At 41.6% G+C, this 24057-nt stretch overlaps 1 protein-coding gene across 3 annotated transcripts in view; it reads left to right on the top strand.

Moving 5' to 3' along the window:
• The window catches only part of LOC126187769 (centromere protein I-like), a 351829-nt gene that overhangs the window by 177494 nt on the left and 150278 nt on the right, over positions 1–24057 (top strand). For all 3 annotated transcript variants that reach the window (XM_049929046.1, XM_049929037.1, XM_049929054.1), the window contains exon 10: positions 6503–6576. In XM_049929046.1, coding sequence (XP_049785003.1) covers positions 6503–6576 — 74 coding nt within the window. The remainder of the gene's footprint in view (positions 1–6502; positions 6577–24057) is intronic.

Here is a 24057-nt window from a genome sequence, read left to right as displayed (position 1 = left end):
TCATGTGCTAGAAATTTTTGTATCCTTGTTTCATCATTTAGCAGACCTGCATGCAAAATCTGACGTGGTTGAGTGGGAACTAGTAGGTAACTAGGCATGGAATCCTCCCGTAGTTGCCGACTTCCTTCCCAATCCTTCCCTAATCTGATGAGACCAATGACCACGCTGTCTGGTCTCCTTCCCCAAACCAACCAACCAACCTCCCGTAGTTAAACTGGGCAAACCTTACCTCTGAAATATGCCCAGTGGGAAGTATTGCTTCATTTTGCTGTATATGTGACTGGACCCACCAGTGCCATAATGGGATGTAACTGTTGCGAGGACTGCAGGTTTTCTTGGGGAATGTGTAATGAGAGAAGGGGATGAATAAACATTCTGTATAAGGATTCCTAATGCTTCCTCTAACTCTAAACACAACACAAATACTAAACTATTCTTCCTCTTAATTTTTATTGTTTTAGATACCTGAGCTACATTTGGGATGAAACAACTTCTCCTAAGAACTCCTGTAATCCTTAAAAATTGTTGGGATACAGCATCTTGTCTATTGCTTGCACTTACATGCTGCCACATTGGATGTAGTCCATCTTTGTAAAAACCCATAGATACTGGATTAATTATGGAATAACTGGCCCATTTTTAGGTTACACTTGAAAAATATTTTTCATGTTCTCATATGTTATTGCATATTTTTTGCTATGAAAATATTGTCCAGTTAGTTACATCATGATGGAATTCCACTGATTAATTGTTCTAGAAATCTTTGTTAAAGTGTCTGAATGCTAGTTCTACTGAAGGGTAGATCTGGATATTTCTAGAAAACAAATGGAGTTGTCAGTGAGATTCTGCATCTAAATGTAACTGTAGATAAGCATTCCATAGACCTGTGTTTGAGAAACACTTACCACTGTTAAAACGAGAGAACAACTCTTGTGGGTATGATATTTGGAAAGAGGTTACAGTAATCTGGTAATTCGAAACTTTAGTCGCTACACAACCTGTGAGACCTGACAATTAGCTTCATGTAACGGGCAGTATTAAATTCTGCTCTTGTAGCCTACTAAGCTCTGGTCCTTCAGGTATGTGGACTCGCATTCGGGAGGACGACGGTTCAATCCCGTCTCCGGCCATCCTGATTTAGGTTTTCCGTGATTTCCCTAAATCGCTTCAGGCAAATGCCGGGATGGATCCTTTGAAAGGGCACGGCCGATTTCCTTCCCCATCCTTCCCTAACCCGAGCTTGCGCTCCGTCTCTAATGACCTCGTTGTCGACGGGATGTTAAACACTAAATCTCCTCCTCCTCTTTCAGGTATGTGCAAAATGTGGGACTCGGTGGGCACATGTGAATCTTGCAATGCATTAACTGACTCTTGAACAGAAAACTTAAATGATTTGAACATGTCTAACTCAAAAATATTTTCTAAATTTTCTTTGATTGACACTTGAGTATGTTATTTCTCCTACTACTCTTCTGTATGAATCATAAGTCTGAGTTGATCTGCTGCTGGGTTTCTATGACTTCATAGGACAAAATATATTATTTACCTCTTAAGGGGGTAGTCATGAAAATTAGGTGGTTTCGTAATTTTTTCCAAGTTAAATAAAAAGTAATACTAAATGTGATGATATAGTTTTATTCCTGACACTTCTGTCTTTAAGAAATCGCTTTTGTGCCCAAATCAGATCTCCCTGTAACCACTGCACTAGGTGGAAGGACCCATTGCAACCAGAACGTTGGTCATCAGCAGGAATGTAAAAAAATAATTTCATGTAAATCATTTTCAATGTATTTTCTATCTGCATAGATATGCATATTGAAAAATATAAAAGTTCTGACAAAATGGTGACATGTTGAAAAAAGTCATTTATTTCATCCAGAAAGTTGAGACAGAAGCCTTCAACAAAAATAGACTTTTGAAGGTATTGCGAAACAACTATTCATGCTGACAGCAAATTCAATTTTAGAGTGCTGGCTTCAAATTCCAATCAAAATTACATGGACCGTTACGAAGTTACCTTTTCCATGAGTTCGAAAAATACTGTTTTAAGAAAAACGTGTTCAAAGTTTTGGGTTACTTTTTTGTAGTTTAGTGGAACATATCTCGAATCAGTGATCCCTGTACCTTACAGCAATCCTTCCACATCTAACAGGAAGTCCTCCTCCAGCTTCTTCACGGCCATGGTGATTAAGTGGGCTTCTCAGGCATCTTCTATCATCTGCTGATCTGCTCGTTCGATACTCTTTTCATTCACTTTTCTGCAGAAGTTGTAACAGGCTGGTGCAATCTCAAGCTCAAGCACTTTCTTAATGTTCAAAATGCCTGTTAGGCCTTTGTTGATGTTATAAGCTGCCATATTGTCCACAATGTCACCTACACTGAAGTCCAAAGAAACTGGTGTAGGCATGCATATTCAAATACAGAGATATGTAAACAGGAAGAATACAGCACTGTGGTTGTCAATGCCTATGTAAGATAACAAGTGTCTGGTACAGTTGTTAGATCGGTTACTGCTGCTACAATGACAGGTTGTCAAGATTTAAGTGAGTTTGAATGTGGTGTTATGGTCGGCGCACAAGCAACAGGACACACCATCTCCGAGGTAGCAATGAAGTGGGGATTTCCCCATACAACCATTTCACTAGTATACCGTGAATGTCAAGAATCCAGTAACACATCAAATCTCAGACATCGCTGCAGCCAGAAAAAGACTCTGCAAGAAAGTGACCAACGATGACTGAAGAGAATCGTTCAACGTGACAGAAGTGCAACCCGTCCGCAAATCGATGCAGAGTTCAGTGCTGGGCCATCAATAAGTGTCAGCGTGCGAGCCATTCAGCGAAACATCAGTATGGGCTTTTGGAGTCGACTGCATGACACAAAGCTTTACACCTCACCTGGACCCGTCAACACTGACATTAAACTGTTGATGACTGGAAACATGTTGCCTGGTCAGATGAGTCTCGTTTCAAATTGTATCGAGCGCATGGACGTGTACAGATATGGGGAGAACCTCATGAATCCATGGACCTCACACTTAGCAAGGCACTGTTCAAGCTGGTGGAGGCTCTGTAACTGTGTGGGAAGTGTACAGTTTGAGTGATATGAGACCCTTGATGTGCCTAGGTACGACTTTGACAGGTGACACATACGTAAGCATCCTGTCTGATCACTTATATCCATTCATGTCCATTGTGCATTCCGATAACTTGAGCAATTGCAGCAGGACAATGTGACATACCACATGTCCAGAATTGCTATATACTTTAACGGCTTTATGGACAGCATACAAGATTCATAGTGTCAGTTCCCTCCAGCACTACTTCAGACACAAGTTGAGCCTATGCCATGTCGTATTGCGGCACTTCTGCATGCTCGCGGAGACCCTACACAATATTAGACGTGTACCAGTTTCTTTGGCTCTTCAGTGTATTTTTTTTCCCACTGTGAATGGTTTTCAGACACTTTTCAACAAGCCTCTTGTAACTCGGTAACAGAGTTTGTGCAAATTTGGGATGAACATCACAATAAAGTAGACATCCCAGAGAACATTTTAAGCAAAAAAAGTAATCCATTTTTGAAATTTTCAAAGAGGACTACCCCATTAAGAGGTGCCAGTACCCGCTCGATGGGTCACATTACACTGACCTATTAGTAACTCTAACGACAGTTCTTATGGAGAGCCTTTAACTTGATTCCATTCCCTTTTGATCTTATGTACAATCTGACTTTCCTGCAGAGTTTCCATCATTGTTCACTAAACATTCTTGACATGATATTGTATTCCACAGTAAAAACTAACTACGTCTCTAAAGGCTTGCGAGCAGTAGCAAGTAACATCTAAAAGTACCTTCTGCAAGCATTGAACTTTATCTACTGTCTCTGAATATACAGCTCCACTCATTGATGTCCTTTTTCAGTGAAGGTAACACTGTAACAAATGGTGAAGAGTCTTTCTGTGTGTGTTTTGCAGTTGTAGTGCTTGTATTTGACGTTCATGTTTTATTTCCACTGCAGCCAGTTGTTTCAAAATTGTTGCCACTACATTGTCCATTTTTGCTGGTTACTGCTTCACATATAATGTTCGAAGTTCATTGTTGCAAATTATTGTGAACTGCTTCTACTTGAAGAAATGGTAGTTAGTAACAGTTAAAGAATGTGTTACTAACAGCACAATCACAAACTCATTAAGCACTTCGTATGCTAAAGATATATTTGCCAAGTCATCCTAGAATACTGGATTTATCACTGGCCGAATTGCAACATGCACACAAGACAAGTCTGCAGCCAGAACCACAGTCAAGGACCTGCAGCTTAGAACTGCCATGTAACAGATTCAGGTGCCCATGGGCCTCTGCCTGAATTCAGAACCATTGATTGATTAATACTAGATGGCTGGATGTTGAATGGTCCCTGTGATACATTCATAAGATCAGAGGGTTATCTACAAGCCGTACCTGTGCTAGGGCCGTCTTAATAGTGCAGGCTATCCAATTATGTATCATACATAGATTGAGGACATGCTACAGGTCAGTATGCAGAGGTGAGTTGGACACCGACGCATTAAAACCCCACATGAAGACTGATATCTGGCCATACCTGCATTGTGGCATCATATGGGCACCACTAGATCACCACAAGACGATCTCAGAAGAGCCACTAGAGCTGCTGTGTCCAATCAGACTGTAATGAACAGGTTACGAGAAAGGACCTTATGATCCAGACATCCTGTTTGAGTACCCTGCTTGACATGACATCATCTTGCAGCTTGCCTTCAATTCTGATGTTTCCATGTCAGCAGACAACTTGGACACTGGCAAAATGTGTTATTCACAGACAAGTCCATATATCCTCTGAGGCAAGGTAATGACCTCGTTCGTGCGCAGAGGTCCATGGTGAACAGTACCTGCCAAATGTTGCTCGTTAAATCGACCAGTTTGGCCAAGGTTCTGTGATGATATGAGGAAGCTTCAGTGTTGACAGCCATACGAATCTTATCTTTGTCAATGGTCACCCTACTGCCAGACAGTTCTTTGAACCCCAAATTCCTTCCATTGCTAGGGCCCATATGGCAGGCATCAACAAGGTTGTCTTATGAAGCCTGGACATAGATGTAATGTAATAGCCAGCGATGAGTCTGAACCTAACCCCATTGCGTTTATGCGGTACATGCCTGACAGATGTGTTCATAGCCTCTCCTGGAACTCACATGGTCTCTCATTGAAAAATGGGATTGGCTGCCACAGGGTGACCTCCATAAACTTTCAGCGCATACCACGTAGGTGTCGGACAGTGATAAAAGCTCATGGAGGCCAGACACGTTACTGAAGCTCTCATATTGCAATGAAAAGTGCCCAGGATGATAGGGTGAATGATTGTTTCTATCTTGCCTTTGCCACCTGTCACACATATCAATTCTTTTTATCCAAGTGATTGAGGATATAATGATGTTTTGTTGTGTGCTTAATTTGTGAAAGGTAAGGTAAGGTATAAATTGGTAACATGCCCAGTTCTCAACTGTTGCTCGATGAAGTGTAGCAGGTGCCCAAAATCATGTCCCCCAATGCTTTTGAGCAGTGTGTTTACAAATTTTTCTACATCATTTTGTAAAGTTATTCTGTAACAAACAATACCATAATGAGACTTTATTCTGATATGAATTTCAATAGGCTTCTTACTTCTGCTGTTCAAAAACCAAATGACGTATCACTGTTATAGTTTGGTGCATTGAAATTTTCCATGGAAACAGTCATCTTTTATGTATGATAATGCCCCACCTTTGACAAACTAGACCTTTAAATGTGTATCCTTGTAAAAGTGATCTACAGGTGAATACTACTACTACTACTACTACTACTACTACTACTGTTGCTGCTGCTGCTGCTGCTACTAACATCCATAAGCTTGTTGCATAACTGCATTTAGCTGCCATCTAGAGGATAATATTTGCATAATTTCTAACAATATTCTCACTTATAGAATTTTTATGCAATATAGAAATATTTAATTATAGGCTTTTCTTTGAGTCAAATTTGTGCAACATCTACAAAAGGTACAATTCCTGTGACATTTGGATTGATACAGTACCTGACACGTAGGACTGTTGCTATTCCATTCTGTTGTTGCGTACAGTCTTTACTGTAAACTTTGTTATTTCCATAGATCTATTTTATTAGCATTCCCCTCTAATAATGTCATTGTCGAGTTGAGTGTTTTCAAGCAGTAAACTAAATATGAAACAACTAAATTACTGTCAGTTTGAAAGTAACAGTTGATCTGCATTTTGTCTAAGGAACAGTTAACCTCACAATTATTCCACTTGCAGCTTTTGCAGACTTCCATCCCCACTCACCCTCTCATAGTGTGTGTATGTCTGTGCGCGTGCTTGTCATGCATCACTGTTGCAGCTAATCTACTTAGAGTGTTGAAATTTTAACTATCATTGCTCCTGTACATATATTTGATTTCTGAATAATTTAATTTTTTTATATCATTTATTTAGCGTTTCTGAAGTGTCGAAGAACATACCCGCTCCAGGAGAAACGACTACTGCTGAAAAACATGGCAGCTCTTCAGGTAAACTGTTTGCATCTTATTGCATAATATTTTGGTTTCTGCTATTTTATAGCCTCCCAGTCTTTTAGCAGACAGTAGAAATAGATATAAATCACTATGTTGTTGTTGTTGTTGTTGTCTTCAGTCCTGAGACTGGTTTGATGCAGCTCTCCATGCTACTCTATCCTGTGCAAGCTTCTTCATCTCCCAGTACCTACTGCAACCTACATCCTTCTGAATCTGCTTAGTGTATTCATCTCTTGGTCTCCCCCTACGATTTTTACCCTCCACGCTGCTTTCCAATACTAAATTGGTGATCCCTTGATGCCTCAGAACATGTCCTGCCAACCGATCCCTTCTTCTGGTCAAGTTGTGCCACAAACTTCTCTTCTCCCCAATCCTGTTCAATACTTCCTCATTAGTTATGTGATCTACCCATCTAATCTTCAGCATTCTTCTGTAGCACCACATTTCAAAAGCTTCTATTCTCTTCTTGTCCAAACTATTTACCGTCCATGTTTCACTTCCATACATGGCTACACTCCATACAAATACTTTCAGAAATGACTTCCTGACACTTAAATCTATACTCGATGTTAACAAATTTCTCTTCTTCAGAAACGCTTTCCTTGCCATTGCCAGTCTACATTTTATATCCTCTCTACTTCGACCATCATCAGTTATTTTGCTCCCCAAATAGCAAAACTCCTTTACTACTTTAAGTGTCTCATTTCCTAATCTAATACCCTCAGCATCGCCCGACTTAATTCGACTACATTCCATTATCCTCGTTTTGCTTTTGTTGATGTTCATCTTATATCCTCCCTTCAAGACACCATCCATTCCGTTCAACTGCTCTTCCAAGTCCTTTGCTGTCTCTGACAGAATTACAATGTCATCGGCGAACCTCAAAGTTTTTATTTCTTCTCCATGGATTTTAATGATAAATTACTAATGAACTCATATTGTAGGCAGTCTTCTCTATAAGATTGCTGGAGAAGTGTGAATGTGTCAACATCTGTCTGGGATGAAGGTATTACAATAATTTTGCAATGGTTGAGCATTTAGGTACATTATTTAGTAATTGGGACCAACATTCAGGGAGAGTGGGTTAAAATCTCCATAAAGTTACAAATGATTTGTTTCTCCATTTTTGACTGGTCCTATTATCTTCTCATAAAGTCTTCCCTCTCTTTCTCTCTATTTCTCTCTGATACAGTTGTGTCCAAAATTAAAACAACAAATGGAAATTTTGCAAGGTTGTCTTATTTTGCAATAAAATGATATAAACAGTTGATAGAAGGTAGAAACAATATAAAGAATACAGGGTTATTACAAGTGATTGAAGCGATTTCACAGCTCTACAATAACTTTATTATTTGAGATATTTTCACAATGTTTTGCACACACATACAAAAACTCAAAGTTTTTTTAGGCATTCACAAATATTTGATATGTGCCCCTTTAGTGATTCGGCAGACATCAAGTCGATAATCAAGTTCCTCCCACACTCGGCGCAGCATGTCCCCATCAATGAGTTCGAAAGCATCGTTGATGCGAGCTCACAGTTCTGGCACGTTTCTTGGTAGAGGAGGTTTAAACACTGAATCTTTCACATAACCCCACAGAAAGAAATCGCATGGGGTTAAGTCGGGAGAGCGTGGAGGCCATGACATGAATTGCTGATCATGATCTCCACCATGACCGATCCATCGGTTTTCCAATCTCCTGTTTAAGAAATGCCGAACATCATGATGGAAGTGTGGTGGAGCACCATCCTGTTGAACGATGAAGTCGGCACTGTCGGTCCCAGTTGTGGCACGAGCCAATTTTCCGGCATATCCAGATACACGTGTCCTGTAACGTTTTTTTCGCAGAAGAAAAAGGGGCCGTAAACTTTAAACCGTGAGATTGCACAAGACACGTTAACTTTTGGTGAATTGCGAATTTGCTGCACGAATGCGTGAGGATTCTCTACCGCCCAGATTCGCACATTGTGTCTGTTCACTTCACCATTAAGGAAAAAATGTTGCTTCATCACTGAAAACAAGTTTCGCACTGAATGCATCCTCTTCCATGAGCTGTTGGCAACCGCGCTGAAAATTCAAAGCATTTGACTTTGTCATCGGGTGTCAGGGCTTGTAGCAATTGTAAACGGTAAGGCTTCTGCTTTAGCCTTCTCTGTAAGATTTTCCAAACCATCGGCTGTGATACGTTTAGCTCCCTGCTTGCTTTATTCGTCGACTTCTGCGGGCTACGCGTGAAACTTGCCCGCACGCGTTCAACCATTTCTTCACTCACTGCAGGCCGACCCATTGATTGCCCCTTACAGAGGCATCCAGAAGCTTTAAACTGCGCATACCATCGCCGAATGGAGTTAGCAGTTGGTGGATCTTTGTTGAACTTCGTCCTGAAGTGTCGTAGCACTGTTATGACTGACTGATGTGAGTGCATTTCAAGCATGACATACGCTTTCTCGGCTCCTGTCGCCATTTTGTCTCACTGCGCTCTCGAGCACTCTGGCGGCAGAAACCTGAAGTGCGGCTTCAGCCGAACAAAACTTTGAGTTTTTCTACGTATCTGTAGTGTGTCTGTAATGGTAGGCAAATATGTTCTTCACTTTTTACAACGTTACGACAATTGTGTTTAGCCTGAGGTGTGACCACCTCCGGCAGAAGCACAGATTGAGCATGGCGGTGCAGCGGTTAGCACACTGGACTTATAGTCGGGAGGACGACGGTTCAAACCTGTTTCCGGCCATCCTGATTCAGGGTTTCCGTGAATTCCCTAAATTGCTTCAGGCAAATACCAGGATGGTTCCTTTGAAAGGGCGCGGCTGACTTGCTTCTCCTCCTTCCCTAATCAGATGGGACCGATGACCTCATTGTTTGGTCCCCTCCCCCAAACCAACCAGTACAGGCCTGAAACAATGGGGCATGCTGTAAATGATTTCATCAATCTCATGTTGAGGCAATAACGCCCATTCCTCGTGCAAAGCTTCTCGCAAATCTTGGAGAGTGGTTGGTGGATGCTGACATCATGCACTGTGTCTTCCTAATGCATGCCTTACATATTCTATGGGATTCAAGTTGGGAGAGCAAGCAGGCCACGCCATATGTGCAATATCTTTCATTTACAAGAAAACATCAACCACCCACGCCCTATGAGGTTGAGCATTATCATCCATCAGTATGAAGTCAGGGCCCACAGCACCTTGCAACAACTGCACGAGGTACCAAGATCTCATTAAGATACCTGACAGCGGTTAAACCTTGCCAATTCACCTGTAAAATTTCATGAAGAGATGTTAGAATGGTCAACATAATCCCTGCCCACAACATAAGGGATTCTGTTCAATATCGGTCTCTTTCCACAATGTTTGGATCCCAAAATCATGTTTCATGTTCGCTCCAGATGCAAATCCATTCATAAACATACTCCAGATCAAATTGGGACTCATTTGTGAAAAGAACATTGGCTCACTGTTCGACCATTCAGGTGACGTGTTGACAACTGCACTCTATACGTTCCCTTCTGTGAATCTGTGTCAGAAGTACATACACAGAACGTCTCTCACAATAAAGGCCACTCTGTTGATGTCTTCTGTGCACCATTTGCTGCAATACAAGACATACAGTGGATGCTGCAAGGTCAGATCCCAGTTGTGCAGTACTAAGGTGGTACTTATGTGCCCTTACAGTCAAATAATGGTACTTTCTTTCTGATATCACATGTCATTGGCCCTGCCCTGGTCTTCAGAATAAAGTTTGTCTCTGTAAACTGTCTTTCCATCTGTGAAACAACAGAATGATTCACATTAAGCCATCGGGCCACATCAGTTTGCGACCGTCCTGCTTCCATTCTTCCTATGGCCCTTCACGACAGACGGTCTGACGGGTGTTTTCTCTGTGGCATACTGCACTGTCTGTGACTGTGTACGCAGCAGTTTTGGATGTGGGACTATCCAGCAACATTACGCTGTGTGGTGGGTGTCCCAATGTCATCGTTGGCATGGTTGTCCATTGACCAGAAAGCAATCTTCTCTGCAGAACATGGTTGTACGGACATCTGTTGACAGTTTGTATGATTGCGTCATGAATTAGACACAAGTCGGGGAAATAGTGGTTTGTTGCTTTAGTTTTGGAATATACAGGGTGGAGAAAATTTGTCAAGAAATTTTAACACTGAATAGCTGTTGCCAGTAGGATCCAAATTAATAGTGTTGTGAAGGCCAACAACACACCATTTTTAAACTACTGAAACTGGGTGCCAAGCACTCAGATTGTCTGTGGGATTGCCCTGTTGCCATTCGTTGGTTGATGTGCAGTGCTGTGGTTGTTAGTTCACACTTACAAACATCCCTTGCCCCGTCACTGCCCCAATGTGATACGCACATGTGTCGAATAGGTCTTGCTGTTTGTCTCCACCTCACGTCAAAGGCATTCACATGTAAGCTTTCCTTCGGACCACACACACATCTCCTGCGATTTAGTCATACACTAAGCATGGCACAGTATTCGTTTGAAGAACAACAAAATATAGTTTTTGTTCATGGACTAGCCGGTGGTAATGCGCATGAAGCTTGACGGTTGTATGAGGAATGGTACCCAGCAAGATGCCACCCACACTGGCAAATGTTTACAGCAATTCACCAGTGACTTGGCAAAACAGGCTCATTAGTGGGATATCATGGTGATGCTGGAAGACTTCGAACCCAAGATCCTGCATTTGAAGAGACAAGTACGCCAAGTACTTGCGTGGTTGGACACAACACGCAGGTCATTCGTCGGTTAGTCTGGGAGGTTTTGAGGGATGGCCAGCATCTATTTACTCTCCACCCTGTCCGAGATGTAGACGCTGTGGCGGACTATGAACACAGGCTAGGGTTTTGCTGGTGGTTTCTGTGACGTGTTGCATGAGACCCTGACTTCCCTGCCATTGTGTTGTTTACCAACGAGTGTACTTTCTATCAAGATGGCCTTGACAACACTTGAAATGTTCATTACTGGGCAAGGGGAAATCCTCACGTCACATACATCCACGGACACCAGGAACGTTTTTCGCCCAAGGGATGAAGTTGTGAAGGCAGCAGAGGATCAAGTAGGTAAAAAGACGAAGGCTAGTAGAAATCCTTGGGTAACAGAAGAAATATTGAATTTAATTGATGAAAGGAGAAAATATAAAAATGCAGTAAATGAAGCAGGCAAAAAGGAATACAAACGTCTCAAAAACGAGATCGACAGGAAGTGCAAAATGGCTAAGCAGGGATGGCTAGAGGACAAATGTAAAGATGTAGAGGCTTATCCCACTAGGGGTAAGATAGATATTGCCTGCAGGAAAATTAAAGAGACCTTTGGAGAATAGAGAACCATTTGTATGAATATCAAGAGCTCAGATGAAAACCCAGTTCTAAGCAAAGAAGGGAAAGCAGAAAGATGGAAGGAGTATATAGAGGGTCTATACAAGGGCTGTGTACTTGAGGACAACATTATGGAAATGGAATAGGATGTAGATGAAGATGAAATGGGAGATACGATACTGCGTGAAGAGTTTGACAGAGCACTGAAAGACCTGAGTCGAAACAAGGCCCCGGGAGTAGACAACATTCCATTAGAACTACTGACAGCCTTGGGAGAGCCAGTCCTGATAAAACTCTACCATCTGTTGAGCGAGATGTGAGAGACAGGATAAATTCCCTCAGACTTCAAGAAGAATATAATAATTCCAATCCCAAAGAAAGCAGGAGTTGACAGATGTGAAAATTAACGAACTATCAGTTTAATAAGTCACGGCTGCAAAATACTAACGCGAATTCTTTACAGACGAATGGAAAAACTGGTAGAAGCCGATCTCGGGGAAGATCAGTTTGGACTCCGTAGAAATATTGGAACACGTGAGGCAATACTGACCTTACAACTTATCTTAGAAGAAAGATTAAGGAAAGGCAAACCTATGTTTCTAGCATTTGTAGACTTAGAGAAAGCTTTTGACAATGTTGACTGGAATACTCTCTTTCAAATTCTAAAGGTGGCAGGGGTAAAATACAGGGAGCGAAAGGCTATTTACAATTTGTACAGAAACCAGATGGCAGTTATAAGAGTCGAGGGACATGAAAGGTAAGCAGTGGTTGGGAAGGGAGTGAGACAGGGTTGTAGCTTTTCCCCGATGTTATTCAATCTGTATATTGAGCAAGCAGTAAAGGAAACAAAAGAAAAATTTGGAGTAGGTATTAAAATCCATGGAGAAGAAATACAAAACTTTGAGGTTTGCCAATGACATTGTAATTCTCTCAGAGATAGCAAAGGACTTTGAAGAGTAGCTGAATGGAATGGACAGTGTCTTGGAAGGAGGCTATAAGATGAACATCAACAAAAGCAAAACGAGGATATTGGAGTGTAGTTGAATTAAGTCGGGTGATGCTGAGGGTATTAGATTAGGAATTGAGACACTTAAAGTAGTGAAGGAGTTTTGCTATTTGGGGAGCAAAATAACTGATGATGATCGAAGTAGAGAGGATATAAAATGTAGACTGGCAATGGCAAGGAAAGCGTTTCTGAAGAAGAGAAACTTGTTAACATCAAGTATAGATTTAAGTGTCAGGAAGTCGTTTATGAAAGTATCCGTATGGAGTGTAGCCATGTATGGAAGTGAAACATGGACGATAAATAGTTCGGACAAGAAGAGAATAGAAACTTTCAGAATGTGGTGCTACAGAAGAATGCTGAAGGTTAGATGGGTAGATCACATAACTAATGAGGAGGTATTGCATAAAATTGGGGAGAAGTGGAGTTTGTGGCACAACTTGACAAGAAGAAGGGACCAGTTGGTAGGACATGTTCTGAGGCATCAAGGGATCACAAATTTAGCATTGGAGGGCAGCTTGGAGGGTAAGAATCGAGAGGGAGACCAAGAGATGAATACACTAAGCAGATTCAGAAGGAGATGAAGAAGCTTGCACAGGATAGAGTAGCATGGAGAGCTGCATCAAACTAGTCTCAGGACTAAAGACCACCACCACCACCACCACCACCACCACCACCACAACAACAACAACAACAACAACAACAACATCATTTACTTACCGGGGCAAATTACCTTCCCTTTTTGCAAGAAACTCTACCCGGCCTGCCAGAAGATGTTCTCTTGGACATACAGCAATGCATGTGGTTGCAGCATAATGGGGCGCCCACACTGGCTCCTATAGCTTGCATTCGTAATACCATTTATGTGCATGTTCTTTTTCCACTGCTTGGTGAGTAGAATTTTTATCTTTTCACTTACATTATATGATCTTACTGTATGTAGGTCATTGGGAGCTTCTGTTTCATAGATGGAATGCATGATGTCACAGCGAAATAATTTTGTTGTCCAGTCTTAAAATTTTGTTTAATTTTTACTGCTCGAGTTTGGAACAGAGTAGGTTAGCGCTGAACTGATACTCTACTCAGTAAGTCAACAAAGCATAATGCCAGTGCAACAGACCACAAAACAGGCAGACAGAAATGCAAGTGCTGCTGTACTACTTAAAAAGGTACTGTGAGGTAGCACTAGGTAATTTCACTGTCTGAGCACTTCTACAAAATCACCCATAGACAGAAAAGAACCGAGTTCAGTGACCCAGAATTTTTCTTGAATTACCACAGCAAGGCAAGGGGTGCTGATAGGTCTGATAAACGAGGACAAATGCATTCATACACTTGGAGCCACCACAACATATACTTGGACTCAGTCCTTTAAATAGAGAGATTTTTAGAGCTCAAAAACACATTCTGTCCGTGGCACTACAACCAGTGAGCGGATCAGTGGTGCATGCTGCTTACTTGCCTACTTCAACATTGAGAGGAATACAGTGTGATGCATACCACAGCCATGGTGCGCCATTCTTACTGAGTCATTATGAATGGGAAGGCTGTTGAGCGGCCAGTCTTCCTCACAGGCTGGTCATTGCAGATTATCTGCAAGCTGCAATCTTTGCACTGATTGGGAGAGGCGCTTTCTTGGAGCTTCCTGGCTGACTTGCGAGCATCTGCTGCAGCCTGGGTCAATCCATGATGGTTGACTGCGGCCTAATCTTAACAACAATTGATAGCCAGGACCTCAGTTGACAATCTCCAGGCTGTCTTTGAGAGCTCTGAGGTGGGAACCGTACTAGATCACTGCTGAAGTTCTGGGTGATCAGCACCTTCCTCCTTCCACTATTGCTGCCAGCACAGCATGCAGCTGGCACTGGACTTTGCCAGTGATGTCACTTCTCATGAAGAGGTGTCAGAACTACTTCATGGCATGTGTGCTTGTGCTCAGCTGCTGACTGCAGCTCTGAAGATACTTACACCTGTGTACACTCTAAAGAATAAATAAATGTTGTGGCAAGGACTGCTGTATCACTGACACCTGTGAGTGTGCACTGGACCACTCACCCTCCCTCCACACTCGACCTCCTGGCCACAACGTGGCCCAAGCACATGGGCCACAACGTCATTGTGAGAATTGGCTGTCACTTCAAGGCATTGCTGTGAGTGAAGCTACAAGTACAGTGCTGTCATAACAGTACCAGTGCAATGTATTGTGATGAGTGAACTTTATCTTTGTTGAAGATCTTTGGAGTGTATTTGTTCTATTTGGTGTCAATTTACAGAGACATTGGTAACACCCTTAAGGTGTCATTTGTTAAACCGCAAGAGACTTCAGACATACCAACTGACAGAAAATGCAGCAGCTGATAGATTCTTGCTGCAGGAAGCTGAGAATTGGGCTTTGCTTGTTTTTGAACGTGGTATCTCTGCAAAGATGTCACATAGGGTAAGGATGGAAAACCCTGGGTGCAACACAGTTAGAGCAGGTCGACATTGTTACTGGGACAGGTACAAATGGCTGTGGTCTTTCTGCAGAAGTAAAATATTATAGATGCAGATGGAAAGGTCATGTTCAGAAGCAGTGTCAGCAATCTGACTGCTATAAGCGTGGCTAAACTGGACACCAAAAAAAGGGTTTTGGAAACTATAGGAAGGGAAAGTAATGGCAATGGAAGCAGCTGCTAAAGGTAACTGGGAGTGCTTCACCCATTGGAAGGCGTTTTCAATAGGAAGTAACATTGCACAAAAAGATGCACCAGTGGAATGCTGCTTGTCAGGCTGTGTAAAAGGCAAGGAACAGTTATTTGGTGGACGTAGGTGTGCACATGTAAGTCATCAGTCTGGACCTTGAAGGCAGGAGGTGACTGGGCCCCCATATTCCTCAAAGGCGGGAGGGACTGCATCCCCCATGTTATAAATTGCCTCAAGTGGGTAATAGTAATGTAGAGTCGTTGGGTATGATGTTTTACACAGTCAGTATTGAAATTAAGGACTTCCAGAAGTTACTATTACATAGGTGAAAGGTATTAGCAATTCATGGACTAGATTTCTGAGTAAACACATCCCAAAATCGATCTTTCACAGTATGCAGTGGGACTCTGTGTTTTCATTGTGAGCAAGTAGGGCAATGTCGCAAGGTGCACGCCCCTTGGAGGTGTTTCTGACTAAACTGCAGACACTTATGCCAAAGATTGGTTCTTACGATAAAATACTGGCAGCTATGGGGAAGTTTGGATTTCTGTTGATACTGATTTCCCACAGGAAGCATTATATGTGGTCAAACAACTACAAAAAATGACAGATTAAATAGAATGCTTTGCTTCATGCATAGTAGTGCTGTGCACATAAGTAATATTAATGAGGTATTTATTATTCTTGTAAGCCTGGATAACTTCAACATGGACATGGTTAATCTATTGAAGAGCTTAATGATTGCCTCATTAGTGCTATTAAATGAAGATATTGAAAGGTCTTGTGAGGACCAGAGCCACAAGCAAACTGTTGATGCAGCAGCATTACAAGAAAAAGTGGGTCACTTACGAAGCAGTGAAAGCTTTGCTACTACGGTTTATAGCTTTATTTAACATGAAGGCTCCTTTATCAGCAACACTGGTTACCCAGCACCATATACCTACAAGGAACAATGCATCAGTTTGTAGGAATCTATACGACATAGCGACGCATCTTCACATCTACATCTACATGATTACTCTGCTATTCACAATAAAGTGCCTGGCAGAGGGTTCAATGAAACACCTTCAACTTGTCTCTCTATGTTACACTCTCTAACGGCGTGCAAGAAAAATAAGCACTTAATCTTTTCTATGCGAGCCCTGATTTCTCTTATTTTATCATCATCATTCCACCCTATGTAGGTGGGTGCAAAACAGAATGTTTTCGCAATCGGAGGAGAAAACTGGTGATTGAAATTTCACAAGAAGATCCCGTCACAACGAAAAACACCTTTGTTTTAATGAGTACCACTCCAATTCACGTATCATGTCTGTAACACTATGTCCCCTACTTCGCAATAATACAAAATGAGTTGCCCTTCTTTGTACTTTTTTGATGTCATCCATCAGTCCCGTCTGATGCGGATTCCACACTGCACAGTTATACTCCAGAATGGGGTGGACAAGTGTGGTGTAAGCAGTCTCTTTAGTAGAAGTGTTGCACCGTCTAAGTGTTCTGCCACTGAATCGCAGTCTTTGGTTTGCTCTACTCACAACATTATCTATGTGATTGTTCCAATTTAGAGTATTTGTAATTGTAATCCCTACGTATTTAGTTGAATTTATAGCCTTCAGCTTTGTGTGACTTATCGCGTAATTGAAATTTAGCAGATTTCTTTTAGTACGCATGTGAATAACTTCACTCTTCTCTTTATTCAGGGTCAATTGCCACTTTTTGCACCATACAGATATCTTATATAAATCATTTTGCAGTTCACTTTGGTCATCTGATGACTTTACAAGATGGTAAATGACAGCATCATTTGCAAACAATCTAATATGGCTACTGAGATTGTCTCCTATGTCATTAATATAGATCAGGAACAATAGAGGGCCTATACCACTTCCTTGGGGAATGCCAGATATTATTTCTGTTTTACTCGATGACTTTCTGTCTATTACTATGAACTGTGACCTTTCTGGCAGGAAATCATGAATCCAGTCGCACAACCGAGGCGATATTCCATAGGTATGCAGTTTGGTTAGAAGACGCTTGTGAGGAACGGTATTGAAAGCCTTCTGGAAATCTAAAAATATGGAATCAATTTGACATCCCCTGTCAATAGCACTCATTACTTCATGAGTATAAAGAGCTAGTTGTGTACCACAAGAGCGAAATTTTCTGAATCCGTGCTGACTACGTGTCAAGAAATCATTATCTTTGAGGTACTTCATAATGTTCGAATGCAGTATACGTTCCAAAACCCTACTGCAAGTCGATGTTAGTGATATGGGTCTGTAATTCAGTGCATTACTCGTACTTCCCTTTTTGGGTATAGGTGTGACTTGAGCAATTTTCCAGTCTTTAGGTACGGATCTTTCTGTGAGTGAGCGGTTGTATATAATTCCTAAATATGGAGCTATTTTATCAGCATACTCTGAGAGGAACCTGACTGGTATTCAATCTGGACCAGAAGCCCTGCTTTTATTAAGTGATTTAAGCTGCTTTGTGACACAAAGGATATCTGTTTCTGTGTTTCTCATCTTGGCAGTTGTTCTTCATTGGAATTCAGGAATATTTACTTCATCTCCTTCGGTGAAGGAGTTTCGGAAAATCGTGTTTAATAACTCTGCTTTAGTGACATTGTCGTCAGTGACTTCACCGTTGTTATCGCACAGTGAAGGTATAGATTGCGTCTTGCCACTGGTGTGCTTTATGTATGACCAGAATCTTCTAGGGTTTTCCGCCAGATTTCGAGACAGAGTTTCGTTGCGGAAATTATTGAAATCATCTTGCATCGAAGTACATGCTATATTTCGAACTTCTGCAAAACTTTGCCAGTCTTGGGGATTTTGTGTTCTTTCAAAATTTGGCTTTTTTTTTTTTTTCTTTTTTTTTTCAACAGGCATCTGACCCGTTTTGTGTACCATGGGGGATCAGTACCATCACTTATTAATTCATGTGGTATATATCTCTCAATTGCTGTCTATACTATCTCTTTGAAATCATTCCACAACTTTTCTATGCCTACATGATCAGATTGGAAGGAGTGCAGATTGTCTCTTAAAAAGGTGTTGAGAACATATTTATCAGCATTTTTGAATAGATATACTTTGTGATTCTTTTTGATGGTTGTAGGAGTTATGGTATTCAGCCTAGCAGGTACTGCCTTATGGTCGCTAATCCCCGTATTCATCATGATACTCACTATTTGTCCAGGATTATTTGTTGCTAAGAAGTCAAGTATGCTTTCGCAACCATTTACACTTGGAGTGGGCTCATGAACTAATTGTTCAAAATAATTTTCTGAGAAAGCATTCAGTACAATTTTGGATGATGTTTTATGCCGGCCGCCGGCTTTAAACGTATAATTTTTCCAGCATATCGAGGGTAGATTAAAGTCTTCACCGACTATAATTGTATGAGTGGGTTACGTATTTGAAATGAGACGCAAGTTTTCTTTGAACTGTTCAGCAACTATATCTTCTGAGTCGAGGGTCGGTAAAACGACCCAATTAAAAGTTTAGTCCAATTGTCAAGTATAACCTCTACCCATACTATTTCTCAGGAACTATCTACTTCAATTTCACAACAAGGCAAACTACTTCTGACAGCAATAAATACTCCACTACCAATTGTATTTAATCTATCCTTTCTGTACACTGTTAGATCATTAGAAAAAATTTTTGCTGAACTTATTTCCGTCTTTAGCCAGCTTTCTGTATCTATAACTATTTGAGCTTCAGTGCTTTCTATTAGAGCTTGGAGCTCTGGTTCTTTTCCAACACAGCTATGACAATTTACAACTACGATACCGATCATTTCTACAACTAACTTACTGTTTTACCTGCCCCCATTTAGACAGACGCCCTTTTTGTTGTTCCCCGAGGCCCTCTAACCTTAAAAACACCAAGTCCCTTCCACACAGCCTGTGCTACCCGTGTAGCTGCTTCCTGTGTGCAGCGGACTCCTGACCTACTAAGCAGAACCCAGAAACCCACCACTTGATTACGCAAGTCAAGGAATCTGCAGCCTACGTGCTCATAGAACTGCTTATGCCTCTGATTCAGACCCTTCACTCGGCTCCGCACCAAAGGATCACATTCGGTTCTATCGACGAAGCTGCAGATGATGAGCTCTGCCTTAATCTCGAAAGCAAAACTGGTAGTCTTTACCATTTCCGCTAGATGCCCAAAACCAGAGAGAATCTCCTCCAGTCCAAAGCAGCTTATCTCATTGGTACCAACATGAGCCACCACCTGCAGTTGGCTGCACTCTGTACTCTTCATGGCATCCGGAAGCAGCCTTTCCACATCCGGTGTGACTCCCCCCAGTATGCACCCTGAGTGCATACTGGCTTCCTTCCCCTCCTTGGCAGCCATGTTCCTAAGGGACTCCATTATGCGCCTAACGTTGGAGCTCCCAACTACCAGCAAACCCACACTCTGTGAATGCCCAAACCTTGCGGACCAAGAAGCTTCCTCTGGAACATGGTGGATGACTGCATCCAGCTCAGAGACATCATCAGCCACAGATAATGCCCGAAACCTGTTTGTCAAACAAACCGGGGAGACCCTACGATCAGCCCCTCAGAAAGTTTTTCACTGCCCGCCAGACTTTGGAATGATCTCCCACTCGACCACAGGTGAGGGGTGAATCTCAGTGCAGGCAGTACATGGGGCGGCCACAGCAGTGGACTGAACGGGCGACACGTGGGACATGCTCGACGTCTCGCACATCCCCACGTCTGACCCATGGGGTGCAAAGGTTTTCATTGTGCCAAAGAAGTCAACAGATAGTACCAAGAAGTACAGGTTCTGTTTTGATTACCAGTACCTGAATGCGAAGGCCATGACGGAAATATTCAACAGCTTAGGACAGTGGCAGCACTTTACAGCAAGGTATCTCAGAAGTGGATGTCACCACCTGGAGGTAGTCCTGGGGGATGGACCATAGACCACTTTCAGAGTTCCATAGGGACATTACCAGTGTAAACAGATGCAGTTTGGCTGGAAGACGTGCCAGCCACGTTGCAAAATGTTATTAGATGGAGTTCTGCTTGGGTTGTATCCAAAAACTTGTGTGGTATATTCGGACGATATCATGGTATTCTCAAAGGATAAACCAGAGTATGTGAAATGTGTGGATGATATATTAAGCAGGCTACAGTCTGTACATATGACACTTCGCATAGATAAGTGCCATTCTGCACAGACACAGGGAATTATCTTGGACATGTGATTAGTGGGAAAGGTGTTCAAAATCAATCCTCACCTAACAGAGGCAACCTGGAACTTCACAGTGCGATGAACAACAAAACAATTACAGTTGTTTATGCAGTTATTACTGTGGATTCATCAAAATTTTTGTGCAGATCGCAGAACCACTGCAGTTTTGATCCATCTTCACAACAACTGATGGCCTGAACCGTATTCGGCAGTCTGCTCCTGAGCACGCGACAGGCTGTCTTCGAGAGAACAGAGTTGGGAGCCGTACTGGTTCACCGCAGAATGTCTGGGTAGGCAGCACCTTCCTGACCCCACCACTGCCACCAGCACAACATGCAGCTGTAGCACTGACCTAAGGTGGTGACTTAAATGTCACACTGATAAGGTGTCGGCATTCCTTCACGGCAAATGCACTTGCTCCCCCACAACAGCTCGAAAGACACTTACACCTTTGTACACTCTGCATGATAAATGTTCTTACAGACACTGCTGAATCTTTGTCGCCTCCAGGGATGCACTGGACCACTCAGCCTAACTCTACACTAGACCTGTTCACAATACGACCCCAGGACGCAGGTTGTAAAACATAAACTTTATCGTAGATAGCTTTTGCTTTGTTTAGCCGTCTACATTAGAGTTCAGCAGCTGGTCGTGGCATAGATGGTTCAGAGAAATGGAGCTAGTATACTTCTGTGAGGTAGACTTTTTCTGAGCATAGAAGTCAATAAAAATCTAAAATTTTGCAGAAGAGTGCTTATGAATTCACTGAGATGGAGGTCCTCGAGTAGGTTGTACAGTTTGAAATGTAGTAACAGATAGTTGTCAGAGGAATATGCTACTTTAAGATTCATGAAAGCCACACCAATGAAGTGATAGGTTTTCAGATGCATCCTCTGTTAACTGAGTAAGGTTCAAGAGCTATTCTGTATGGATTTTTCTGGCCCAATACCCTGCTTCATATGTATAAATAGAGGGTCAAATATAGGTAGAATTCTATTCAGAATAATGTGATCTGCCAGTTTGTAGAGTTTGCTTAAGAGTCTACCTGGCATAGTCTTCTTGTGACAGATTGCCTGATTTAAATGATTTCTCTCCCTTCTCTTTTGCCGTATCTTCAATATTTGGTAGCTTCCCATGGAACTGTTGAAGAATTATTGACTCATTCTCTTACTGATGGGCTATAGTTCTTCATTTCTTCCATTTGATTACCATCTAAGCTGACTGCCTCTCTATCTCTACTTTTCTTGCTAATCTTATGGAGTTCTGAAGTCTGAAATTGGTTGGTAAGACTATCCCATTCCCCCTGACCCTCATATTTCAGGTGCTTTAACATAATGTTTAATTTTGGTCTGCAGTGATGATGTAATTTTTTTAGACCTGGTTGGATTGTTATGGAGTTGTCTTATTAATCTCCATACATTTTTGCTTCTCTTAGTTCACTCCAGTTCTTCTGTGGTTTTATCCAAGTATCCCTTTTCTGCACTGTCAGTGACATGGCAAGTTTTTTTCACAGCATCCACTATTGTATTACAAAATGGAACTTTTTCATGTAGAATCCTGTATTCTGTTAACTGAACATCAAGTCAGAAGTACGAACAGGGATATATAAGGTCCAACAGCCTTGAGGCATCCACAGTCCAGAGCATCTCTGTGTATCAATGAATGCATCATATGATTCAGATATTGAGGCTGGAAACTGTAGCATCCAACAAGTCTACGGTAGAATGGAACTATCTGTGGTCTAACTGCTGTATATATTTGACACATGATTGGTCTATATGGTGTGTCTGGAATAGGATGGCAGACTGCTCTGATGCACTGCTGAAACATGTGACCACTGTTAAATATCAGTTCTGGATTATAGCCACATATATGTATATCACAGTTAAATGGTGCAGGTTGCTTCAGATCATGTGTAAGGCTTAGCCCATTAGTGTAGTATGTCCCTGTGTACTGCTGTGGCAGTTAAAGTTGCCAATCACTGTGTATATTGGTCTTGAAAGATAGCAGTAAATGTGACATGACCCTGAAATCAGCACTTGGTGGTTTGTACAGTGTCTCAAAAGAAAGTTTATATTCGATATGTCAAAATAAAATAGAGGTTGAAGTCTATTGACAAAATCTTTATTTATTATTGAAATATGCAGTTTGGGAATTCAGTTCTTAAAAATAATGTCATTTAAATACTGTCCACCACCACATTTAAATGATGAACAAAATTTTGCATGACGCCTCGGCTTATAGATGCTGGGATAAGAGCCACTTCACTATGGATATTTGCTTTCAGTTGCTCCAGAGAAGTTGGGGCCAATTTATGTCACTCCACCCGGAGATCAATTTGATAGGGAAAATTTCACGAACTTGTGGTACAGACACTTTGGACATGAGTGCTGTGGCTCCGTCTTGCTGAAACCATGTTCTTTTGTTATAACCAGGAAAGTTTTGCAATTGAGGCACAAAAAAGTAATTTATAATCATCATCATATAATGTTCCAAATTCACTATAATTGCACACCCACTCTTGTGCTTGTAAAAGTAGAGGCCAATTATTCCTCAAGCCAACATGGCAGCCCATAAAGTAACTTTTGGTGAATGAAAGGGTTTCTCAGCTTCTATTTAGGGTTCGTTGCATTCCAGTAGTGACAATTTTGCTTATTGACATGACCATTCAGGTGAAAATGAGCCTCTTCAGAAAACAAGATGTTGTTAAATGAAGAGCACTGAGTCACATCATTAACAAATTACAGCATATGTGTGGAATCCTGGCTTTAACTCTTGCAACAATTGGATTTTGCAAGGGTACAGTTTAAGGCTTATTGGAGAATTTGGTACAGTGATGATCCGTGCACATTTAAAGAATTTGCAAGCTTACGAATTGAGAGGTTAGGATCATCATGAACAGACTAATTTACCCTCTCCACAGATTTGCCCATTCTTATTGGCCATGGTTGCCTGGCTTTCGATTTGGCCAGTGTTGAACTGGTCTAGTCGAATATTTTGATCCATTTGCAGATAAGGGGAACACTTGGAGAATCATTTACTTTATGTAATTCATGATCACTGCAAAATTTCCTTCATGCTACAGTCACTGAATCACTGATTTTTGTAAAATTCGCACCATCCACAGAACAAGCTGTGCTAACGGTATACTACGCCTTCCACATCGCTGGCAATGGGTTCTACACAACACTGGTGACTACTTTGGAGGAAAGTAACAGGTGCAAAGATTTAACTCTTTTGTATTGGTT

The sequence above is a fragment of the Schistocerca cancellata genome, chromosome 1, assembly GCF_023864275.1.
Source record: "Schistocerca cancellata isolate TAMUIC-IGC-003103 chromosome 1, iqSchCanc2.1, whole genome shotgun sequence".
Taxonomy (NCBI): domain Eukaryota; kingdom Metazoa; phylum Arthropoda; class Insecta; order Orthoptera; family Acrididae; genus Schistocerca; species Schistocerca cancellata.
Note: the sequence above shows the minus strand (reverse complement) of the source record. Positions and strands in the feature narration are given on the sequence as shown.